The sequence below is a fragment of the Tetrao urogallus genome (assembly GCF_951394365.1).
Source record: "Tetrao urogallus genome assembly, chromosome: 8".
Lineage (NCBI taxonomy): Eukaryota > Metazoa > Chordata > Aves > Galliformes > Phasianidae > Tetrao > Tetrao urogallus.
In genome coordinates, this window is record NC_136821.1 from 7,066,893 (window position 1) to 7,091,996 (window position 25,104).

Consider the following 25,104-nt stretch of genomic DNA (forward strand, 5'->3'; position numbering starts at 1 on the left):
AGCTCTGCATGATCAATACAGCTGTGGTACAAGAAACCTCCAGTTTAGGTTGACTTTCATCAGTAAACTCACACTTTTACCAATGTTGCATATTTTCATCAGAAGACACTTCCCCGCTAGGCTGTGTGCTGTCTGCACTGTGTCTGTCTGACAGCTGCAGAGCATTGGTCTGCCTTGGTCTGTGCCACTCCACTCAGTGCATCATTGGTAATTGGGATGAAATTACCACATACTTTTTTACATTAGTTCAAATTACAGAGCTTAAATTTATCTTGGACAAAGTCTGTATACATAATTCATTTTGTCCATCCAAAAAAAACCACTCCATATGTATTACAAGGACAGATGATATGTATTTAGTCTGCGTTTGCAGTTACATGATTAATTTGTGATCCACAGTTGTATTTTTTATATTCTGTTGCTGTTCAAAGAATGAGTAATTATATCAACTATGCTCTAAATTTTATTTTCAACATTAGCTTGGCTGCTTTCAGTTCTTCCCTATTATCACAGCTGTATCCATCTTCTCACACCATGCCAATTTTTTCAGCACAGTTCTTCTTGTCACCTGTGGTTTTGTACTTCCATGCTGTATTATTTTTTAATATTATTTTTGTTCGCTTATCTTCTCTTTCCTTTTTTTTTTTTTTATTTGGTCTTATCTTTTGAATACAATGTCTTTTCTTGTCCTTTCCCATTGCTTGATATCACTTTTTCTCCCTCCCCTTGAGCACTCGGGTGTTTTGGCAGTGACACTAACCAGTATTGGTGTAGCTGGAACAGGCATGGACCTAATCCTTTCTGAGCACTGAGGTGACTTTGGAAACAAAAGAATATTTAATTACTGTAAATTCTCAGAGCCCCGAGATGGCATCCACCTGAGCACATTCCTTTGGTGGAGCTCCACAGGAAATTTTATTTCATTAAGGTAACAATAAAGAGAATTAGAGAGGAGACATAAAAGTAATTAGTGAATAACCCAGTCAGTAATTGTGAGAAACTTCGCTTCCACCTGGAGTCTTCTGAGCATGTCGTATGTGAAAAAGTTCTTTCCACACATGGCTTCTTACTGGAGATTTCAAGAAAATAATTTATTTTTGTGCATATTCTCATGAAAAAAGGAGTCCTTTGTCAATTTTAATAAACATTCACTGATTTGAAATTATTTTTTCATTTTTGAAGTGTATATATAAGCAACTTTAAAACAATGTTTGGAGCACATGTTATTGAAATGTTCCAGTGCTTAATAATTAAGAAAAGAGCTCATTTAATTACAGAAATAGCTCACAAATATATCTTTCTGTCTCTGAAAAGTTTAAAACCAGGATTGTCGTCTTGTAGCTTTTGTGTGATGATAATCCTGATTTCTTATCCTGGAATTCAGCTCTCAGTGTATTGGCAAGTGGTAATGCCATGCTTATTCACATTATGGTGCCAGCTGAGATTTCTGTCAAGCTTCACTATACTTATATGCAGGAAATTGTGCAGCTTATGTTGGGTAATATTTTTGCTGATGTTTTAAGAATTAAATCGTGGCATTATTGAATAGATATCCGTTTAGCTAATAAAAAATACAAAATCATCTTAAAAATGCATTTTAAAGTTTGAATAAAATATAACACCATTCATTTTAGTATGGTTGAAATGTCTTTATGGGTATGAAAAAATACATTAAAGATAGACGTGTAAAATCTCGGTACTTATAATAGGTATAACAGATGTTACACTAGAGTCTCATTTCTCTGATTCATTCTTTTATACTTTTTCTATTAAGACCACTTTATAACATGTATATGTAAACATAATTGTGTAAGAAAAAAGTGAATATGGATCTTTCATCTCTTTTATTGCAGTCCACAAAAACAAAAAAAATAACCCTCACCTAAAACTCTTGGCTATTAAGTTCAAAGGAAAGGCAGGCTGTGTTGAAGGCAAGCGGTGCCGTGTACTGCATAACAGCAGCTTAAGGAATCTCTATACTAGTCCTTGTTCTGCCTTCTCAGCTGCAGGAATCACAGGTCAAGTCATTTTGCAGCCTCTTAGTTACAGGGTTTGAGCCACAGTTCTGTCTCATGTTAGCGAGAATTTCACATATTCTCCATCTGAGACACCAGTCCTTCTGCCTTCTTTGACCTCAATTCCCTCAGTTTTTGGTAGTTGAGACTGTCAGTTCTGTAGCATTGGCTTATGTTGTTCATCTCCACAGTGTCTCTTGATACCTGTAAGTAAAAAGATTGCCAGTTTCTTTCCATCTAAACACTAACCCTGTTGTACATCTAGCATAGCAGCTGCATTTGAAATGCAAAAGTAATGACTGCTAAATTAATTGTAGTTGCTGCAGAACATTTCAGTGGAGGCTTCCCCCTGCTGCAAACCAATACAAACCTGAAAATACTTGAATAGTAATAGCAACACAGTTTGTCAGGTTGCTAGATACTAGAATGAAATAGCCTACTTTTGTAAAGAAACTGGCTACATATCTTTCTTATTGGGGTCTGTGGGAGCTATGGATCATGGGCAAGTACTTTCATTTAGGTACCTAACTTCATATACTCAAAGTTAGAAAATTTCTCCCCTATGCATTGGCAAGTTCAGTTTTTTCCCATTTGGAAGATTATGCCATTTACACTCCTCTGCTCAATATATAAAGGCATAGGAGTAATTGCGTAGGCAATTCTGTTGCAAGTGACTTGTACACACTTCAAAGAACCTTCCAGTTCTTCTAGGTACAGTAAATCCACGTCAGAAAGTGAAGAAATAATGTATTAGATATGGTTTGTTCAATTTTCAGGTAGAGCAAACATTGAAAGTACATTCCAGAAGGAACACTGTGGGATGTAGATTCTGAAAGCCCATACAGCAAGGGATGTGTTTTTTCAAAACTGTAACATATTTACTTCTGTTGCTTATTACTGTTCTAATATCAGTCTGTCTTCTGTTAAATCATGTACAGAGCAAATTTATGGGACTGCTGTTCTACAGGCTGCCTTAAGTTAGGGACCAGCTTGGAGAAAAAAACTGACACTAAGCAATTTTGTGAGAGTTTGAATTGAATGTAACTTCTGCTTCTAAAAGAACGTAATCATTTCACGGAAGTGAATTAGTTTCAACTCTTACACTACATTAGAAATGTAATGCGCAAGTTAAATATCAACAGAAATCCTATTTTTGCCCTTCTTTCCATTCCGCCTCCTTCAGCCCCTCCATGCCTGCTGGTAAATATAAATTAGAAACGATACATAACATAAATAACTTCCAAAATCCCCTGTTGAATATATAGTTCTGCTAATCAATGGTGTGTAATGTCATTCAAGTCAATTAAATTGTGCGGTGTGAATGCCTTCCAACCACATTTTGATGACAGTAGGTACTTTAATTTTCTGTGGCACTTTATGGTCTCTGCTTGTCATGATAGATATACCATTCTGTCAATATTGAATCAAGAAACAATTAAACTTCATGAAAACATTCAGGACTCCTCAGCTGGTAAAAAGCAGCTCTAGTGAATGCAAGTCAATCCGTGCTGACCTACAACAGCTGTATATAAACCTGGGAAGTTTCAGTCTTCTCCATAGAGGAGATGGCAGAAGTTAAACTAACATTGATAGTGTTGGTTTATAGTGAGTACTAGTACAGAAGTAATGTAATATAATGTAATGTATTCTCACTAGTACTATGTGATGAAAATATTAGTAAATAATGAAAGTACTAGAATTGGTGGTGGTTTGGGCAGAAAGTGGAATGTAAAGCCACAGCAGAAGATAATACACATAAACTTGTATGATCATATACTTAAACTATACTATCTGTTTCTTTCAGGTAGCTAATCAGGTTGTTCAGGCTCTACTTACTCAAAAGGTAAGTTGTGTTTCGGTATTTTGCTGTAACATAAAGTTCATTGGTCATTTGAGAGATACATATTTTATATAGGCTATATTTTTTTAAACAATACTCGCACGCATAATTATCAGTCAGCCCCAGATTTAAGGAGTTTTTAATCCAGGTGAATAAAAGTCCATGAAATCACACATTTTCAAGGCTTGATCATATAGGAGCCATATTCAGTTCTTACTGGTTTCCTGTGCTGAGGCAAGAGAGTCAGAAAACTTCCCAGACTGTCACTTTTCCATTCCCTATGGAGTAACATGCTATGACTGTCCCACAGCTCGTTCCTGTGTGACATATAAATAAATAACTGTGCAAGTCAGCAGTTGGCACTCTCAGTCACATCCAACAGAAGGAAGGACTTCCTGGTGTGAGCCTGTGTGGAGGTTTGGATACTTGACTTGTGGGCTGGGGACCAGCAATAGAGATCATGTATTTTGTTTTTCAATGGGCTAACATTCCATTCTCTTGGATAAGCAAGGGAAATAGAGTCTGGGCAAAACCCCTGCAGTGGTGTTGCAAATCTTTAAAAATGAAAAGCATCACTACAGCTTCTGTAAGGTCTATTCCAGATCATGTCTGAGCCTTCCATTCATGCTCCGGATTGTTGAATATGATGTTTGGTAATTTCAGATGTAATGTAGTCCAAGGAGTAAAATTAAAAATGATTGTGGCAAAATGAAGATGTGTTCTTGGGGAAAAAAAAAAAGAAAAAGATGGAATTCAAGAGAGAAAAGCAAGGTAATTACATATAAGCAGAAATAATTGGCTATCCATGGAGAATAGGGATTAACTGGTAGGGCAACAATTCTACAGAAAAAAATGTTTTTTAACTTGAGCTCAATTACATGATGTCATTTTTTTGAGGTGGAAAAAGAAAAAAGAAACAAGGTATGAAGATTTATAATAAGCTATAAAGTCTGCAATATTCATGAAATGATTCTTTGTGCGATCTAGAACACTTGATGAATGCGCAATTATTAAAATGTTTTGGATCATTTAGCTTCAAAAAGACAAGTCTGAAAGGAACATAAATACAGTATTTTAGTGCAGATAATGCAAGGAACAATATAAACTGTTTTGTCTACATAGAATGACAGGAAAAGAAATAATGTTCTTAAAATGCAGCAAGAAACACCAAGCTAAGATAATGAAAATCTTCTACCACACACCTGAAAATTTTCCAGATGCAAATGTAGCAATGTATTTGGGAAACAACTTTATGACCTTAAATGACCTTGACAAACCTAAGAGATATGCAGAGGTGCCTTAAGGGTGAGTGATTCAAGAATCTAGAAGCTGCAGTTACCAGTTAGGACTTCTGGAATCAGAAATCCAGAAGCGAAAGTGTTCCCTAAATCTCTTCACCCAAGAACTGTTGCTCCCACACATTAGGAATGAATGTAACATTGTTTGATGCCATGGCTTTTTGAAGCACAACAAAGCCTTTTGCTGTAGAAGAAGGATATTGCCACACAGCAATTAGGAGCGTTGTAACTTGAAGGTGGTCTGTGCAATGCACAGCATATGGACAAGTTTGCACTGCTGCTGTCTGTGCTGTATTATTCTGCCTGTGCTTCGTATACACATATGCTGTATGGTCTATCATCAGAGGACTGCAGTCAACAGAGCTATTGCTGTAGCACCTTTTGGAAACATAACTTCAGCTGTTTTTTAAAAATTCCAAACGTGTGTTTCAGCACAACTTAGCTGAAAACATAGGCATTTTCTGACATATTAATAGACACAAAAACCTGATCCACAGTTTGTAATATAAAACTATATGCGAGTAATCATTTACCAGGTTAATCTCAGTATATTGGTCTCTAGTTTGGGAGTATCATGGATGTTTTCTGATTGAGGGAAGAGCTTACTAAGTCATTTTCCAAAGGCATCAGACAATTCATACGTTCTCAGTAATGAAACTTCCCAAACTCATAGGAACAAAGGAGTTCATAGAACACAATCGAAACAGATTTCAATACATTTAATAAAGTGATTTAGTTATTATTGACGGGATTTAACAGCTGCTTACCTATTACTGAGTAATAACAGCTAATTTAATATCCATAGAATGAGGAGAGAAGGTACTCTTCTAAATGCTAATGAAAATTAACTGTTACAGTGCTCCTGACACCATTCGTGCAAATCATTTTATAAGAAAAGACAGGAGCACAATAGCCTACAATAAAATAGAAACCAGGCTGCTTACACCAGTACCAAATAGGTAGGTACTTCAATCCAAATAGTAACCAGTAAACAGATAAATCTGCTGTAGTGCAGCTAAGCAGTAAGACAGAGCCAGTCATGCCACAGTGAGATAACACACCTCTGGGGCATAGAGGGACATGAGGAAAAGCTAAGAGCTTTCAGCAAATGGAGAGGAGTGATTCTGCACAGTAACGCACACTGCGGAGGCTTTACTGTGAATTTGAAATTGTCCCTCAAGGACTAATTTTTGTTTAAATTAAGTACATGCTGTAACGTAACAAATAAAGCGCTGCATACTTGCCAGTATGTGGAAGGACTGTGATTCCACCGAGAGATTCTGGTGACACAAATTGAGTGAGCAAAGCTTGAGTGATTTATCAATGTCACTGAAACCTTGAAATGGAATTACGGTCTTAAATGTGCGCTTTTCAAGTTTATCGTTTGTTACAATACATATAGAATTTCTCTAATGCAGGAATCTTTTTTTTACTGAGACTTCATGGAGAAACTGTATTAAATTGAGGTTTGTGCTGAATTAGCCGCACAGCAAAGTTTCACAATTCAATGTACCAAAATTATATGGATTCTGTGACTTACTAATAGAAAATTTTACCTCGGGGAAATTTAAGAAGTGATAAAAAAAAAAAAAAACAAAAAAACCAAATTGATGTGATACAAACCTGCATGCCCTGGTACTTACTGGAAGCATCTGTTCTTTCTCCTATCTCCTTCTACCTAAAGACTCCTCATATCACATGAAAGATATTGTATTTTTTATTTACATTTTCTTTATTTAAGACCTTGATCAGCAGTTCAGAATTTGACTTACACCACTTAATGAAATTATCCCGTGATCTGTGTACCTGCTCTTGGTATATTATCTTACTAGAGGTATTGAGGTCAATGAGCATTTATTTTGGGTTCTGTAGGAAATATATTTCTCCTTTTTTATCAATAAAATAAAAAGGCATTGAATGAATTAAAGTATTAAAAAAGAAAAAGTGTATTTGGAGGAAGAGCATTTTGCAGAATGAGCCTGATGCTGGTAAGAATAAGGAGATGCTCAGTTACTGCTACAGTGGGAGCACAGGAACGAGTACCTCAAGTATCTTGGAGACTGCTGTAGTAACAGCTGCTCATTTTGCCCACAGGAGATGGATGAGAAGTTTTAGACATTTGATAGTTGTATTAATTGGTAATTTTAGAACTTCAGCATTCTAAACTGAGACTTCATTTTACTGGAATACTGCTACTGTAATGTTCTTCATTTCTGCTCTGTACTATGAGTGGCATTACCACTTTATAGCATGTAGAGGGGTAATCTACTGTCTTATATTTCACATTTTACAGGAAGTCTAAAGCAGGAAACATAAATCTTAAGGATTTAACAGTGTAAAATAAGAAAGTTTTGAGCAAGGGCATTGCTAAGATTTAATTTTTTTCTACATTGTCAGTTTTTGTGAATAATTTTTCCCTCTCAGTGCACTTAGTTGTGTTGAAAAGTTAAGCAACGCTGTAACAGCTAAGGCTTTGTTTTAAATTCTGTGATTATTTGTGAAAGGTAGATAATGATGGGTCTTGTTGCTCCTAGAGATTGCTTTGTGTGAGACCAGAGATAAGAGAGCTCTCGCTGACTAAATCAAAGCTTTAGATTTTTACAAAGCATCAAATTCAAAAGGGGGTTACCTTAGAAGGCTATAGCAATTTTACTTGGGCAGCCTGACAGCCACTTAAAACAAATATTAAGCTGAGAAACTATCAAGAGAAAATAACTGCATTCATCTAGTAGTATCATAAAACCTGATGCCCACTACAGGCATAAAAAAGCACTCAGAATTTTCTAAAAGTCTCAAGATGAGCCTACTTGGTTGTGCATTCACCTCTTGTAACCTCAGTGCTGGTTGCAGTGGAGACATGAGCTATCTTAGCCAGGAATTTAGGCTACTTCTGACTACAGTTTCCTCCCCCTGTTGTTTTCTCATGAGGTTATTATGTCGATAATGGTATCTACAGGATCCTGTATGAGGATCCAGAGGCCTCTTTCACTGCCTTAATGTGGTGAAAAGTAAAACCGGTTAGGCAATATCACAGGGCAGCAACTATCCTAAGTATAAAAGCATAAAGGGAAGCATTTTGGAGGTTTAAATAAAACTAGATAATGGCTGCAGCTTATTATTTTTGTATGTGATCTTAATTTGCAAATGATTCTTCCTGATTTATGAAGCTCCCATACCTCAAAGTAGACAGCTGCAGAAATTAGGTGGAAAGGCAATCACAGAATCACAGAATGGCCAGGGTTGGAAGGGACCTCAAGGATCATGAATGTCCAACCCCCTGCCACATGCAGGGCCACCAACCTCCCCATTTAATACCAGACCAGGCTTCCCAGGGCCCCATCCAATCTGGCCTTGAGCACCTCCAGGGATGGGGCATCCCCAGCCTCTCTGGGCAGCTGTTCCAGCACCTCACCACTCTCATAGTAAAGAACTTAATGTCAGGTTCAGCTTGCTCTCTCCTAAGCCTTCTTTCCAATAAAATCCTTTCTTCCTCACTGCGACCAGAAAAATTAAGTCCTATGTCGCCATTAAAAAGAAGGTAGATAATTTGCTGCATATGGAAGCCATTATTTTTTTTGTGATGAACCTGACATAGCTTTGACTAAAGGATCCGCATCTTTCAGTTTTGGCAGTTATATCTTATGCCTTATGTTGCAAAAGTTTCACACCACCTCTGCTTCTAACGGCCTTTACACATTACCTCTGCTCTAGTGCCCTATCTTAAGATATTTCGGTGTCTCTTATTAGAAAGGGCAGGCAGGATTGTGTTCACGAGTATGTCAGGTGAGTCAAAATCTCACTGTGGCCTAGCATCCTACAGTGACTAGTTACATGGAGGGAGATGCGGACCATCTGCAGCATAGCAGCCAGCATTGCTGACTTGGTTATTCCAGAAAAAGCAGATGTGGAATGAGACTTCAGAAGAGTACCTTGAAGGCATTGTGCCTCTTTAAACTTATTCCTGATGTGTTACAGCTGAAGCTTTTTCCTTAGCTTATGCTTACTACAGCATTCATATCTCAATTGCTGCATTGTGCTTTAAGTAGGATAAATTATATATATACTATAACAAAGTCCCTTTTTGTACTGACAGAAAACACCGAGAGGATGTATCATGTAACTATTATTTCTCATTACAAGATTTTTTTGATGTTACTGTGATTTATGTTATTGTGATGAAACAGCCAGAAAAAAATGAAGTAGCACGTTTTTCTGATTTTTACTATTTTAAAAGCTGTATATGTTACTTATGTATATCAAAGTTGATTTTCCATGCCTGTCAGTGTTCAGGAGGTGTTTGGACAATGTTCTCAGCAATAAGTTTTAATTTTTGGTTCGCCCTGACATCATCAAACAGTTGAATCTTTCTAAGTCCTTTCCAACTGAACTGTTCTAAATTCTTAATTTCTTCTTAGTATCTGACATGACACAGACTTTTTTAAGGAGTTTGTGTTACCTGCTTTCTAATCTTCCTGTTTTCCCTTGTTCTGTAGGATCTGAGGGAGGAATGTATAAAGCTGAAGACAAGAGTTTTTGATTTGGAACAACAGAATCGAACATTAAGTGTGCTTTTCCAGCAAAGAGTCAAACCAGCTTCTGACCTCCTCCTCCAGGTAGGAAATGTCCTTTGCAGAAGGGAAGCTATGAGTTCTATTTTTGTCCCAGTTATAAAATGTTTCTCTTCTTTTTAAGGATATGTCAATAAGTAGAAAATGACAGCTGATAGGTTTAAAATACTAGAAGAATATCAGTAACCTGTAATACGATTGAAACTGAAGGCATGCACCAGTGAGCAATGGTTACATGTTATGTGCAAATGTGGAGAAAGGAGCACACCTGTGGAGTGACTTGTACAGTATTTCTTCAGTATGATAAATGGAATGATATGGGTTCATTATCCCTCTGCAGGGCAGAAACTTAGATTTCTTAACATTCTGCTTGATGGTGAACACTGTAATTTCCTGTGAGAAGACAGCCCATTTATTTAACTTTTGCCATATGAGTTACAAAGACTTAAGTATGTCTCCAAGTTTAGAGAGATTTTTATTTTTTAACCTTTTATGGGAGGGTATAGCTGAGGAACCGATTGACCCATCTCCCACTCCTTTGCCACTCTGGAATAATAAGACAGGCTTTAGTATCTCTTTCGATTTGGCGAAGTTCACTATTATGAATTAATCCATCTTTATGACATCCTTTTGCAGAAATGGAATTGCTGTGTATAAGTTCCAACAGATCGGACCATGAGCTAGAACTGTAAACAATGGCCAAGTGAAGTGTGCAGACTTCTAGCAGTGGGACAAATTCTGGTTTCATTAACATATGCTATTTATTATTAGAGAAAAATTCATGAATTTGAGGTGAAAAACTTGAATAATGTCAGCACACATTAATTCTCTGATGCTATGCATGTATATATCAAAGTAAAATTTAGCCCTTGCACTGTTGCTTGACAGCTGACATCTGTCAACTCTCATCACTTTGGGTTCTTTATTGAAAAAACATTCATCAGCTCACCAACTAGTGCGCAAAAGCAAGGAAGCCCCACAGTGAGATCAAATAGTTGTACTTAGTATGAAACTCAAAAACATAGGTAGAGAGATGCTGGGTCACCATCGTAGGGATCTGGGTTCTTGCATTATCTGTGGATTCTTGATTTTGTGTTGATTTGGGTATTGCTAGGTCAGGACCTTCGTTCTTTTGTTTTCTTCTTTCCTGACCCCTGCTTTCTTTCTTGTTTGTTCGTCCTTGAGAGGCTCCTGGTTGTTATGTAGAACTGATATCTCTTGATTCAGGATACATCCACCACAACGTGGAACTTTAATGCTCTCTTTTTCTAGTTTTGACAGTCCCATCATTTGCCCCTTCCTTCTGTTTTCTTTTTTTGTTTCTGCAGTGTCTACCTCTAGTAGCCTGTGCTAGTATTGGATTAAACTGCACGGAAGCTTCACGTTGTGCATTCCTTGTTACAAATTTGTGGCAACAGTAAGCCAGGGTTTTGGGGAGTGTTAAGCAGTGTTAGATGCTATCTGAAAAGCAAGTGGTTTGACTTCAGTTCCTTGAAACTGGATTGTGTCACTGCTGTAACAGAAGTTGAAAGGGATGAACCTGCATCAAATAGGACTAAATGGTATTATGTTTTCAAGAGGAATTCAAACTGTTTTACACCATTGTCCCTGCACCATCCAATAGACAGATACTTCTAATGCGTATAGATACTCCTCCCCCCACCAAACACACAAACCCTTTTCACTTGCTTTGTATTTATTGGCCAAGGAAGAAAGAGAATTTAGATCATTCTTGAAGTCCAGGTCCCCCAGATGGCAGCAGAATATATTGCTGTGTCCTTACACTTGCTGTAACCCCCCTTGGGGAGAAAGAAAAAGCAGGAAACAAGTTGCAGTGTACATGAGAAAATGAAGAACTTCTGCTAAAAACGTCATATGTTGCTCTTACAGAAAAAGAATACAGTCTGTTAGTGAGTTTCCAGAAATCTATTTGTCCTCTAATTTTACTTCAGGATTGAATAAGTGGTATGTCATCTGTGATCTTGTAGTCTGAAATGTAAAATCTGAGGAGAAATTGTTCCTTAGGACTGAAATTAAGCAAATGTGCCTGAGAAAAAGAGATCAGTTTAGATTATATCATCCTGAAAAAGCATAAACCCTGGCTTTAGAGCAGGTGCTAAATATTTCTTTAAAGCCCAGTACAGCAGGGTATTAAATATGTTGCTAAGGATATTCCTGTTAATTTATGGACTTCACCAAAGTGAATGGACACGTGCTTTTGGTGGTATTGGGGGCAGTGAACATAGTGTTACTTTTACATTTCCTGTACTGTCTGATATAGTGAAGTTTAATTTTATTTGCATGCTGCTCTCATCCTAGGAGTACTCACATTGAGTGCAGTTAAAATTTTTGACCTTCAGAACAGAGTCTAAGCTAAAAATAAATATTTGTTCCTTTTGTCTTCATGACTTCTGTAATTTGGTAGTATGTTGCCATTAAATTATTCTATAGTTGGTATTGGGAAACTCTTGTACTAAAGATTGTGCTTATTTTAAAACCATAAAAATTCTGAGTATCTGACATTTCAACAGAAATACAGATTTCTTTTTAAAAAAGTATTAAAAATTAAAATAGATTTCCTCATTACCCTGTGTTTTCTTTTTTATTTGATTTTAGGCAAATGGTGCACATCTTGTATGTCTTAATTTATTTTTTTTCTTTCGACACACAGTTTGATTTAGGTGCTTTGAACTTGACTGTGGAATAGTGGCATGTATGCAGAGATGATTGCACCATGTTGTTTTCCCTTTTGCTTCTCACACAGTTTAAAAGACAAACTGATTACTACCAAATAAAAAAAATTAAAAAAAAAAAAAAAGAAACAACAAGAAAACCCCATGTAGTGAAGGTTTTCATGACTGCTTCAGAAATCCTTTACTGTAAAACTAATTATTGAAAGTATTGCATTCTCGTGCATTTACAAGAAAAGTACTCATGAAGTTGAAGGGTTAGTAATATTTTAAAAGAAATAGAGGTAGTTCCTTAAGGCATGTGATAAAGTAGATTGCCTAGTAAGTTTTTAGGAGCTAGAAATGTTGGTATGCTTACTGCTTGCAGTGACTGTGATACAGAGGACATCTCACTCTTGTTGTGAAAAGATTATCGAGGCTCCAATGCAAAAATGGAAGGATAGAGGAGTAGGGAGAGATAACTGCACCTTTTTCTTTTTCATCGCTTCTTTTGTACTGTAGACGATTTTAAGAGCTATGTAAGATATATATAAGACCTTGCTATGGCAAGAAAGGTTTGGGAAAGAAAACCAGGAACTTTATTTTGGGGATTTTTTATTTTTATAAAGGATACATAGAACTATTTAAACTATTAAATTGCAGGCATTTTCAGTGTTTAGCTGTGGCTTCTCACTAAGTTGTTTGACTTTATCAAGACCGCTCAGTCCTGAGACAAAACTTCTCACTCTTTTTTTTTTTCTCATTAGGCCCCTTTTCCCACTCATTCCTGAGAATGGAGCATAGCAATTAACATCAAACATGCTTCTAACACTGCATATTTTTCCTTTACAATAGTGATATTACTTTCCTACAGCAGTTACTGAGCAGTAACAGGGGCTGAGATTTGCCTTTTGATAGATGTTGCAGTTGTTTATGTTATATATCTCTGCTTACATGAGAGCAAAATGTTTGTGAGCTGAATTCCTCGGGTGGAATATCTTGTTTTCACTTTTCACCCAGGAGGTTGCTGTCACAGCTGCTTACAGAGCAGGCAGGGATCTTTCTGTGAAAGGTGCTAGAAGTGGCAAGTAGCAACATTTATTGAATTGATTTACTTGATTAAGTAGTAAAATTTTCACGGTTGAGAAAGCATAAAATAATATTACTAATGATAAGATTTACCGTATTTCTGATCCCGAACTGTATTTTCATTGTCATTTTATTTCCATCATAAAAATGATTCTTTACCAATTCCAGAAGGACCCATTTTCTCATTGTGTTTCTCTGGCAAGGTTTGTTTCATTTATTACTCATGGACCATCTGCATTGTTTAATTTCAAGTCTAAAATTTTGTCCACAACGCTACAGCACAGTCTGCTGAATTCTTTGACTCCAATAATAGCTACTTTGTTGTATCCACCTTGTCCTTAGCTCTTGTGATAACAATCTGACAACAATCTCCTGACATTTTTGATAGGCTATGACTGTACTTACATGGAAACAGTTGTGCAACTTAGCAGGAAGGGGTAAATTGCACCAACAACATTATTATATATGAGACAGAAGAAGGGCAATTAATTGCCCGACCACCTGACAAAATGAGATGGAATATCTGGCCTCAGAGTCTGACCTGTGGTTCAGCCATCGTTAGACACAATGGCTGAGTGCAGGTTAAAAGTGAAGATGCTGCACTTTGCAGCCATTCAATATACAGATAGTTTTTAGAAAGAAAGCATTGAAGAGTTTGAAATTAAAGCAAAAACTTTAATTGAGATTAAAAGTTAGAAAACAGTCAGCAGTCAAAAGTGTATTTAAGTAACTGGATCATCATACACTGCACAGCAGCATGATTCCTGTCTGTCAGAAGGCAGTTCCCAGTGCTGCCTTGTTTCTCTAGGCAAGAAGACCTTAGACCAAGGTTACACAATTGTGTTTGAAGTTTGAAACTTCTGCAGTTGACTGTCTTATTTCCTTCCTTCATTTCTGCTCCTGAGGTTGTCAGGGCACTCCTATTTGCAAATGTTCTGAAACATTCCAATTCCAGGGCAGACTCGCAAAGAGGCTTTTTTACTCAGTAAATATGAAAACATAAATAAGGTTTAACAGTCTTTGCAGTGATACTTACTTAGTCACAAATCGAGACTGGTGGCTTAAAGTAGAAACGAATTTTAGACCTGCTAATTGTTACAGCAGGAGAGAAGTCACGGAACCCTGTTTGCTCAGTAGTTATGAAAATCTCAGTGGCTGTAGGAATAGACAAAATGTTAATCACTTTAATATAAAGTATGTGTGAAATATATTGTTTAAACTAGCACATTAAAATTCATACAAGAATTATGTGGGCAGTAGAGCATCCACCAAGTAGTAAGGTGGTACTTTTTACACCACTTACAGTTCTCTAAAGATTTCAAGCCATAGCCCTGCAGGAGTGCATTCTCCATATCAAGGGTAACAAAGGTCTGTCATTACTCTCATGAAGATCCTGTCTCAAATGAGAACATACAGTTCTTATAGCAATGTCAAACGATAAGAATGCTTCTGTGAATCAGGAATCAAGATAGCAATCTAGAAGGGAACACTCAACGATTTTTGAGACTTTCAGAACAAATTAAAGGAGCATTTCCTCATTTGCAGATGCTGATGTCATTACTTCTAGTCTTGTATTGTCTCAGTAAATTGTAAATTGATGCCAACTTTCTATTTCTGTTTTGTTCCCATTCATCAATACCACTGAGAACACAGAAATCTGAATCTGTTTCATCTCAGCTTAAATCAACAGTGTTGAATAATATATTGTAAATCGTATTTCTTGCCTTTTTTACAGCTCCACCTATATGCTTAAGGAGCATTAGAGAAATACTGTACTGAGGTGGTGGACCTTCACCAAGGAACTAAGGTTTTCTTGCTCTTTTTTTTTTTTTTTTTTGTCAAAGACCAACATGCAACTGATACTAAGTGAACTCTAGCTTTCTCTTTATTTTACACATGGATTTTTATTATCACTAATGATACATAAGGAAGGGAGGAATCCAATATGGCATTTGAAATAGTATGTAGGCAGAGTCATGGGTTGGAAGGACCTCAAGGATTGTCAATTTCCAACCCCCTGCCAGTTTTCCTTGTTTTTTCCTGTCATTTGTACGTTCAGTGTGAAAATATATCTTAGACAAAAGGTATGAGTTCCACAGTACAAAATAGAACAGACTTGCCATCTGCTTCAAACTTCTAATAAGCTTTAATAAGGTGCATTTTTTTATTTTGTGTTATATATAACCTGCAGCAATGCTTAACTTAAAGAGAATAATCTATGTGATGCTGTTTCAGCCTGCTCTGTTTGTGAATGTATTAGAAGGAAGCGTTAGCAGCTTACCATATAAATTGTTGCATAAATGCTCCAAGTGTAAATAAGTATAGATGCTAGAGGGAGCCCTTTGAATTTCTCAATGGATAGAACAGTAGCCACTAGAAGCCCTTCTTAAACACATTATGGTAAGCAGCAGGTGTGCTGGATAATTATTGTCTCATCGCTGTGCATATTTCACACTCCGTAAGTCCCTAATGAATTACCAAAAGAGTGCATAAAATTAAATGATTTGAAGACTTTGAGGCCTTTCTTTTGTCATAGTGAAATGGAAATCAATTGAAATCCTAAGGCAGTATAAAAGTATAACCATTTTTATTACAGATATTTTGTTTTCTCCTATTACACTAATAGAACTGAATATGTAGTTTGTTTTCCTGAAAGACTTTGAAACTGAAACGAAGGACTACTCAAAAGTGTGTGTATATGAAATAATAATATATAAAGGATTAATTTCATCTGTAGTGTTATACTGCATACGTGTGAAATGTCATTTATAGTTTACTTATAACTGTGGTTTTGTTACTATTTAAGTATAATGGCAGACTTCATGCATGTGATGCAATAAGGAGCTGTTGCCTTGTACTTAAAAATAAGTGTGCCAATAAGTACTTGGTAAAATTTAAGCAGTTCAGATTTTATCAGATTAGTGTAATTCGCTAGTGCTTATAAATTACACATTCCTTCAGATGAATCTAACATCATCCTAAGTAGTTTTAGCACATAACATTACTTGAGAAGTACTTTCTGTTGCCATCTGCTATGAAAAAAATTCTTTTTGCTGGCATGTATGCTGTATGTTTTGTATACTTTTATGTGTACTGTGCATGGAAGAAAGAGTAACTAAAATAAAATGTTGTTCATAATTAATCATAAAACACCTACTGAACTAACCCCATCTTTTAGCACTGAATTTTATTAATGCTCTCCTCTCTTTCCCAAATGACCTATCTTCTTTAATGATGGTTTGGATACTGGTAAGATTCAGATCCTCATCCAAAGGCCACGACACTATTGACTAAATCTCTGTTGACTTCGCTGAGAATGTGAAATACTGTATTGCAAGATAAAATCTGCAAGTAGATGCTCAGTGAAACTGAAGAGTCCATTAGTGCCTTAACTCTTATATTACCGTGTAGGTAGCTCTCTGATAAGGGCAAGCTAAAAAGAAAAGTTAACTTTGTCATTAATTCTCTTATAAGGTGATATTGACAGACTTGAGTCTTACTGTACTTTTAGCATTTTTAGATTGCATTCATGCTCATTTCTGCCTGGATGTGAGAAAGCCCTGATTCTTTAGTCGCTAACAGGCGTCTGGATGCAGAGAGGAGCAGTGATTTGTCTGGTCCTGTATGCATTGCAAGGGCGTCTTGAACACGTTGAATTAAACTCCATCTTACTGCATTAAAAGCATGAAAATCAGAGTGTCAAAGTAATGGCATCTTGAATAAATATCAGTGCTTAAAAAATCTCAAAAAAGATGCTCGCTCTTCAGTTCCTCCTTCTGGTCTGCACCTTATGAGACAAATGTAGTGTTTTGATTCTAATTTTTGGTAGTTTTAAAAGCAGAAGTACTTCATCTCATTTTTTTAAGTTGCCTTTTCCTTCCTCTTAACCCCAGTTATTTTTCCTCTGAGTAAGTATTGTGTTCTCTTCCTGTACCGTAGATACACTTACATTAGAGCACAGTTATTATGATTATGGATTACAGATACTGCAAGCATAAATGTGAATCAGAAATTGGCATTGTATTTTAGAGGCTTGCTTAAATTCATTAAATAGTTCTTAGAAGATTCTTGACAGTAATTAGATATATGGGTACTCTCAGCTCTGTTACCAGTCTTCACCAGCTCCTGGGGGAATAACAAATGGAATTAGCCTTTAATGTAGGTTTTTAGGTCCTTTGTGTGCACGGGACAAGACTTTGTACTGTTCTGGCACTATTCTAAAAATCTGGCTACTTATTTGGTGCTGAACCGGGAGATGACCCCTTCTAAAATTCCTCTATAATACTTCCTCTATAATACCTCCTAACCCCTCCTTTTATCTACTGTGAAAACCTGATCAATTCATAAAGCCACAGATTTCTCAGGAAAAGTTGGCACTGCTTCTTTGAGGCCATCCAGCTGCCAAAAGGGTATGCAGCTGCTGGCTAGCAGTGCTAGAGGTGAGGTCCACAGCTGCTGTGAGCCCAGGGCAGGCTCCCTCTGAGCAGGTACTATCTGTGGGGTGGGAAATGAGACTCTAATGACATGGAGTGCCATGTCTGGCCCAGGTTTGGCACTGCACTCAGAAGCACTGTATTTGGAAGAGCACAGTTTGGCCCAGGAGCAACAATTGATGGTTTTCATTTTCAGTAGAGTACCTTGTACCTGGGCATTCAAGAAAAACATCATAAAAAGGCTCTTCTTGTTTAGAGTGATTCTATCTGAGCCAAAACCGATTTGTTAATGTTGGAGAGAAAATATATATGCAAACGCTGTAAACTAATTATTTCTTATTGTTATATTATTGGAATCTTCCTCCTACTTTTTTCTGCCCATCTGACATTTCAATGATTTCACCAAAAAGAAAAGAAAAAAAGAAGTGGAGGAATGGAGAAACTTTTCAAATGCACAGTGCAAGGAAAATGTGACTCGTTGAACATTAACCTTGACAAATTCATGCTCCTGTCATTTAAATGAATGAGTCTTTCCAGTGTCTAGCTTGCTGGACCTTGAGAAACAGCAATGAGGAAGGACTGTAAAAATGATGCTCGTCTCTCTTAAATTATTTTTCTGAGTAAATGAATGATTTCTATGAAAACCAAATAAGGATGAATCTGCTTGCTAAAATCACCTGTCCACAGCCGATGAACTTCCATGTGAAACTGTGCTTACCCTTCTCTGTTCTCAGGTATCGATCTAAAACATCTTCCCCGAGCCTTCTCTCTCTTTTTCCTCCTACAGGCAAAAGGTTAGAGTTAGATAATAGTATTAATTTTCCAGACATCTGCACATGTTCTAATAGCCTTTAGAAGGTCTGAAATGGTTTCTGTTTGACCACCGCAGGGCTAAGAATGCCATTAAGACTTAGATTGTAGTAATACATAACAATCATAGCCCTGTAGTTCAACCTGGCAATAAAAAAGCTAATTTATTTTATCGTAGATTTAAATTAATGTGATGAACTCCTCTCTCAAGAGGAACCGTAACACTGCTCTTAAAAAAATACCGTGTCCCCATATTCAAAACCAGATAAAACTCTGCCACAAACCCAATGTCTATATTTGTTTTGTGTGCTCTTCCGTGTTTGCACGTTTGAGTGTTCGCATAATGGAACCATGTCATTTTTTCTACCAATTCTTCATTCTTACACTCATTTTTGTCTCTCTCTTCACTCTTAGACTCAACAGCAGAACGGCAATTAATAGATGCAGGGCAGTTTCCAATGCTGGTGTTTTTTATATATATATATTTTTTCCATTCTGAGAACTGGGTGCGTTGGTTTTTTTTTTCAGAAAATAATTATTACTAGTTAGGTATATTGAGTTCCAAATAGCTTTTAAAAATAGGTGTATGCAGTTAATAAGAATAATTTTGGAAATCTGTTAAAACTATTTTTAGTTCTCAGACAGTTTTAATTTCCAACTATAGGCTAGAGGAAAGCTTCAGCATATCCCATTATAAAGTGATAAAGCAGCATTTGATAGCAGCAGCTTTTGTGATAAAATGACCATGGCAGCACTGAGAACGAATCTAATAAGGGAATTGATCTGTAGATTCCAATTCTGTAAGAGCCAGCATCGATCAACATAAATGTCAATAACAAGATCTTATTGAGGTCTGCCTAATTCCTTTAGATGATCTTGGGGTATAGTCAGAAAGGGAATGTGAAAATGAATTTTGAACTGTAGGAATCACAAATCCAAGGACTGAAATTATGTTGCGCTATCAGGAATAGCACTGGCTGTCAGTATCGGCAATTTAGAAGTATGTTGAAATTAGTGAGTAGCATTTAGTCAGATAATGATCGATAATGCGGTCACAGTTGGCTCAATGACACCAAAGCATCAACACCTTTCATCTGTATTTTCACATGAAAGCATTTGTTAAATACAGTGAAATAAGACAACATGCGGCGTATTTACTGTTGGAGCATAGGTACCATGTGTAAGGCCTGCCACAAAAGATTAATGGCATGGCTCTTCCTTGTCACACAAGTTTAGTATAAAGCTGTTTTCTGGACTGATTTTGACAACGCTGAAATGTTAAGGAAAACTGGATGTGTTTGTGAGCAGTGCAACAAGAGAAGGTGTCAGCACTTCTGGGTTCTGCCTCTTGTGCTTTCGTGTTCCCATAATTCATAAAACCTACACAGGGATGGCATCCACTTAGCAAAGTGGAATTAACATATTGATTAGTATTAGCTCAGTAGAAAACTATTTACAGAAAGCATTGCATTTACTGCAACATGAGAAAAAAATACAAATATAAACGAAGAAGAGGCCTGACTTTTCTACACTAGGTGCCAGACCTCTGCTTTGCCATACTCTGAGGGGTCTTCCTTGAGAAAGCTCATTGAAAACATTTCATTGTTTACATTCTATCTGGCTGATTACCAGGTCATTGATGTAAACTGTTGACTTTACAGTAATTACAGACCACAGGGAACTTTACACAGACATTTTCATAAGAAATTAAATTAGCTCAATTTATTATTACTGCAATATTTACAGGCTTCTACCATTGTGCTGTTAAATAGAAAGCACTTTGGAGTCTCAGAGCTTGAAAACACTGATAGAATTATAAAATGAAAGCTAGGATCAGAAAGGATTACTTTGTGTCTTTCAATGCAACTTTTACTTAAAAGTTTATAAAAATTAATAAAACTAAGGGATTTGGAAGGGGAGTAATTTTAGGCTTACAGCAATGTTGTCAAATCTCTGAAGAATTCAGAGAGATTATGTTATTTATGTTTATGCATCAAATGTCTGCTTAATACCTCCCAATTTATACCCTAGGATATAAGTTTTCAACTCTCTGAGTTTCTTACTTTGGAATCTAATTCACTGTTTTTTGCCTGTCTCTGAATGGCTTGGTAAAAACGGAGAGCAGCAAGCCTGGAAAATCTGAAGCAAATGCAAGTGGAACCTTTGTTTTCTTTTTTGTGTTGGATTTGCCTTGTTAACAGGATTTTCTGATGTAGTTTTAACACCCTAATCTTCTATACAAATGTTTGTAAAATCATCCCCTTGTACTTTTGTCTTGGATGTTGTCAGTTGTCTCAGTAAACTCGCCTGGAGGATTTGCCAGCAAAACTGACAAACCACTGTTAATGCTGCACTTGAATGTAAAGTCTAGCATCTGCTGCTTCACCAGATTTCAAGTTCTTTTAGCATCTTCAGCCTGGTGGTGGGAGAAACAACCAAAGCAAATGGGGAAGAAAAAGGCAAAGTAGAACTTGTATAGAATTACTTCTATTAGATTAATAGGAAATTCAGATCTGCTTGACTTGAAATTTCTGGAATAGCTGGAGGCTAGCTTTTTTGTGTTAAGAAATGCTGTAGCTTACCAAGATGTGTATTTTATAGTTAATCCTTTAATATTCATGTTTTGTATAACACTTCCCTCTTAATGCTGAGCTGTACTGCAGGTCTGTGTCTGCTGTGTATTGGTGAGACCGATAAATGATGCTCTCTGGCTGCATGCTCCTGCTGCTCTAAAAGCTGTCCTGAGGCTCACTCCCTGTGGGTTCACCCTCGGCTCCCACCAAAAATCAATCCAAGCGGCTGTAGTGGCATGTCTCCCATGATATAGCTGTTAAGAGCCCTAGCAGCAACATCTGGGTCAAAGAATTTCAGTTAACCCATCAGGGAGACCTTAAGACATAACAGCATATTTAAAGTGAAAGACAACATATGTGTGCTGGTTACTGGGTAAGAATCCTGGTTTGCATTGTCTGTTCCAGGCTGAACTGGATGATTTTATGTTTTGTGTACTTCTGCAAGATATCAAGTACCTTTGCTAGCTGCTTGATCTATTAGGAATGGTGCCTTGAAACAACAGGGAAAGAGAAAAAATAGTTCAGTATAAGGCATTGGCTTTACAGTCTGATGTTGCATGTGCTTGCTTCTACAGACTTCTATATTAGCAGCTTCTGGACATCTAAGTGATGAGCATATTATTAGGGGAAGGGAGGACTATTTTGAAAAGACAAAGGCTGCTAGTTTCCCTCTCCATGCATGATTTGCCATGGCCCAACAGCAAGGCTTGCTGATGAATTGCTGCACAGTGCGTGTGCTGCAGCTATTTCCTGTGACTGACTCCTGTTACTCATGCTGCAGAGCTTTATTCACTTTCTCTAGGCGACGCTCTGCAATCCTCTAATTGTTCCTGCTCTTCACTAATACCCTGTCATTTCCTTTTTCCTGGCTGCTTGTTGATGTACAGTTTTGGTCCTTAAGGAAATGCAAGGTACAAGTTGATCGGTTGCTTTTGCTATATGTACAAGTGAAAATACAAATCTAAGTATGTCTCACATAGTCCTCTAAAAGTTGAGCTCTTTATAGTATGTTTGTTAAAGATACAGGAAAGCAAACAGCAATATGGTCATTTCAGTGCAGCTTATATGATGGCTATGTTGTGTTTTCAGAACAATTGCAAAAAATCATTTTATTAACTGCCTTTTTCTGGGCAGAAATACAAGGGACCTTATTTGATGTAAAGGCACTCCTGAAAAGTGATACTGAGGATGGGAATGCTTCTTGAAGACATGCTGAATTCTTCAGCTGAAGCACCATGATTCTGGAATTTGTGTTAGTCTAAAATTTAAGAGAGAGAAGTCAAAAGTAACTTCACACCGTTAGGATAAATGATGGTTGTAAAATGTATTACTAGAGAATTAGGAGGAAAAAAAACATGGATATTTCCACAATGAGGTGTCTTTGAAATTACCCTGAAGTATATAGGTATAAAAGAGAGTATGAGATGACATGTACAAAGCACAAGAACTCTGCTAGGAAGCCACCTGTCTACACAGGCAACAGACAGCAGGAAAGATGAGGGCGAGTTCTTAACCAAGCTGATTTACTAGCAGAAAAGGCTCAGTGTGCCAATTGCTGTTGTCATTATAAACTTTGAAAAGCTCTGTTTATAGGATGTGAATAGTAGGAAAGTAGAGCATAATGCTGAATTTTTTATTAAATATATAACTTTCAAGAGCTGCGATAATTATCATTTTATTTTCATTGCATCAGTTACAAACAATAAGACAGAAGGCACTGCTGTGCGCACACAGTACATGATTTCAAGTACATTTCCAAAGTTAGTGATTGTTAGAATTATATACAACAGAAGCATCTTAATGCAGTTTTCACTTGTTTCACATTTGGCTATTATGTTGCTGACAACCATTTGTTCTACTCTGTATAGAAAGCAGATTTACAACATGCCAAAACCGTATGTATTACAGATTCTGATTTGTTTAAAAGCAAAGCCTATTTCTAGTTTCAGAGGCAGAACTTCATTGTATTATTTTTCCTTATGCCTAATTCTCCTTTATTTCAGAGTAGTAAGGATATGAGAAGTTCACACTTCATATTCTTAATCTAGCTAACATCTGATACAAGAGGTAAAAGATGTCATCTCACCTTCATCTGAACATCCCCTCTGGAAGGCATCTAAGGCCTGAAAAATATTTAAGGACTTCAGAACATGATATTTCTGCATAAGCGAGTATTAAGTAAATTGTTCCTATTCACTCATTTTTCTCTTTTCTTTTGGTCTTGCTGTTTCCCTTGGTGTGAATCCCTGGGAATGACTAATTCATAGCTGCACTCTGCTTTGGATGGGTTTAGCAGTTAAAGTTGAACAAAGGAGCAGGAAGAGTGTAACAAGTCAGGCAGTGAAAAAGTCAATCACCTAGCAAGAGTTCTTGTGCCTCTGTCACATCTTTAAAGAGGTCATTGTATCAGTACAAATTGTGTTGCACGCTTTTTGCGTATTTTTTATAGTTACCAAGCCTTGCTTGTTTAGTACAGCAGAGCTAGGATTGGAGCTGCTGTGTTGCTGCCTTTGGGTTCTTTGTGTAGAGAATTATTACAAATGAGGGCTGCAGAAAAGGTATTCCCTGCCAATCCAATTGCAATAGTTGGGCTACATGGGAGAAAAGCCCAAAGCGTCATTTGTCAGTTGGTGGTGCCCCAGTGAACAGCAGAGATGGAGGTAGTGATGTGCACCCAACAAACATTTACAGGCTGTTCCACCAGGATAAAAATGTCTCTCTGAGAGCCTCGAGAGTTTCTTTCTTCTGAATGATTGACTTTGGCTCACGTGAGAAAAGCAAAGCCAATTGATTTAATAGCAATTAACTCATCCAATATTGGAGAGTCATATACAGTTTGGTGTAATTCATTGGAAATTGTTCTGGCGGTGCTTGCAGGCCATTAGAGATTTCAAGGAGGAGATGGAAACAGATAGAGACGCTGCACAGACACAGTCAGGATGCACTGTGGAGTCTGTCAGTAATGCTGCCGCATGCCAGGAGGCAGCAGTCCTCTTCTATGTTCCTCGAGAGCCTTAATAAGGACGTTGCTGGGGGGACAGGTCAGGTCTCTGTCTGCTGGATCAGTTATCTGCTGCCAGATAATTGTATTTCCTATTGCTCTTGGTGTAATGGGTTTCTGCCTAAATTTGTTCGTTTTGTTTTGTTTTGATGTGGGTTACGGGAATTAATCTCAACTTTCAGCCGTGTCACTCCGTCTTGGCTAAAAACACAAGCAAGCCAGAAAGAACCTTGTGGCAGTACAGCCTGGGAAATACCACAAGCTTATGGCCCCAGGAGGCCCCACTGCTCCCCTGGCCTTCCCTAGAGATGCAGGTCCTGCCTAGCCACCTCCTGTCAGCTTTTAGTCAGTGCCTGCCCCAGCACCACTCCAAGCAGGGCAATTATTTCTAAGCGAGCTGGTCCAGCCCATGCCACATTCACTTCCATGCTGGTGTCTGCTCTCAGAGCAGCTGTGGTGGTTTCCCCTTGTTGTTACACAGGCTGCTGGCTACTTCAGTGCCCATAGATGGGGTGGGTGGCTTGGATCTATAGTTACAGTGCTTCATTTTGAATTTAAGTATTTATTTAAACTGACATCTTTTCTGTGGAAGTCAGCCTGGCCTGCCTTTTGTTGCACTGCATCCTGATAGCATCAGCACGGATTTTAATATTGCACCATTGTCAAGGCAGCATAACTCCTTGGTGTGGTTATGCGGCCATCATCTGAAACAGCCATAAACCAGTACACGTTGATTATCCGAGAAGAAATCAGAATTAAGATGTGTACTTAGCATAGTCTGTTGCTTTCTTTTAAGTGAAGATTCATT

At 37.3% G+C, this 25,104-nt stretch overlaps 1 protein-coding gene across 1 annotated transcript in view; it reads left to right on the forward strand.

Annotated features, from left to right (window-relative positions):
• NCKAP5 (NCK associated protein 5) overlaps positions 1-25,104 on the forward strand; it is a gene marked incomplete at both ends in the record, with an annotated part of 269,418 nt that overhangs the window by 182,985 nt on the left and 61,329 nt on the right. Inside the window, 2 exons of the mRNA XM_079538815.1 lie at positions 3,820-3,858; positions 9,647-9,766. Coding sequence (XP_079394941.1) covers positions 3,820-3,858; positions 9,647-9,766 — 159 coding nt within the window. The remainder of the gene's footprint in view (positions 1-3,819; positions 3,859-9,646; positions 9,767-25,104) is intronic.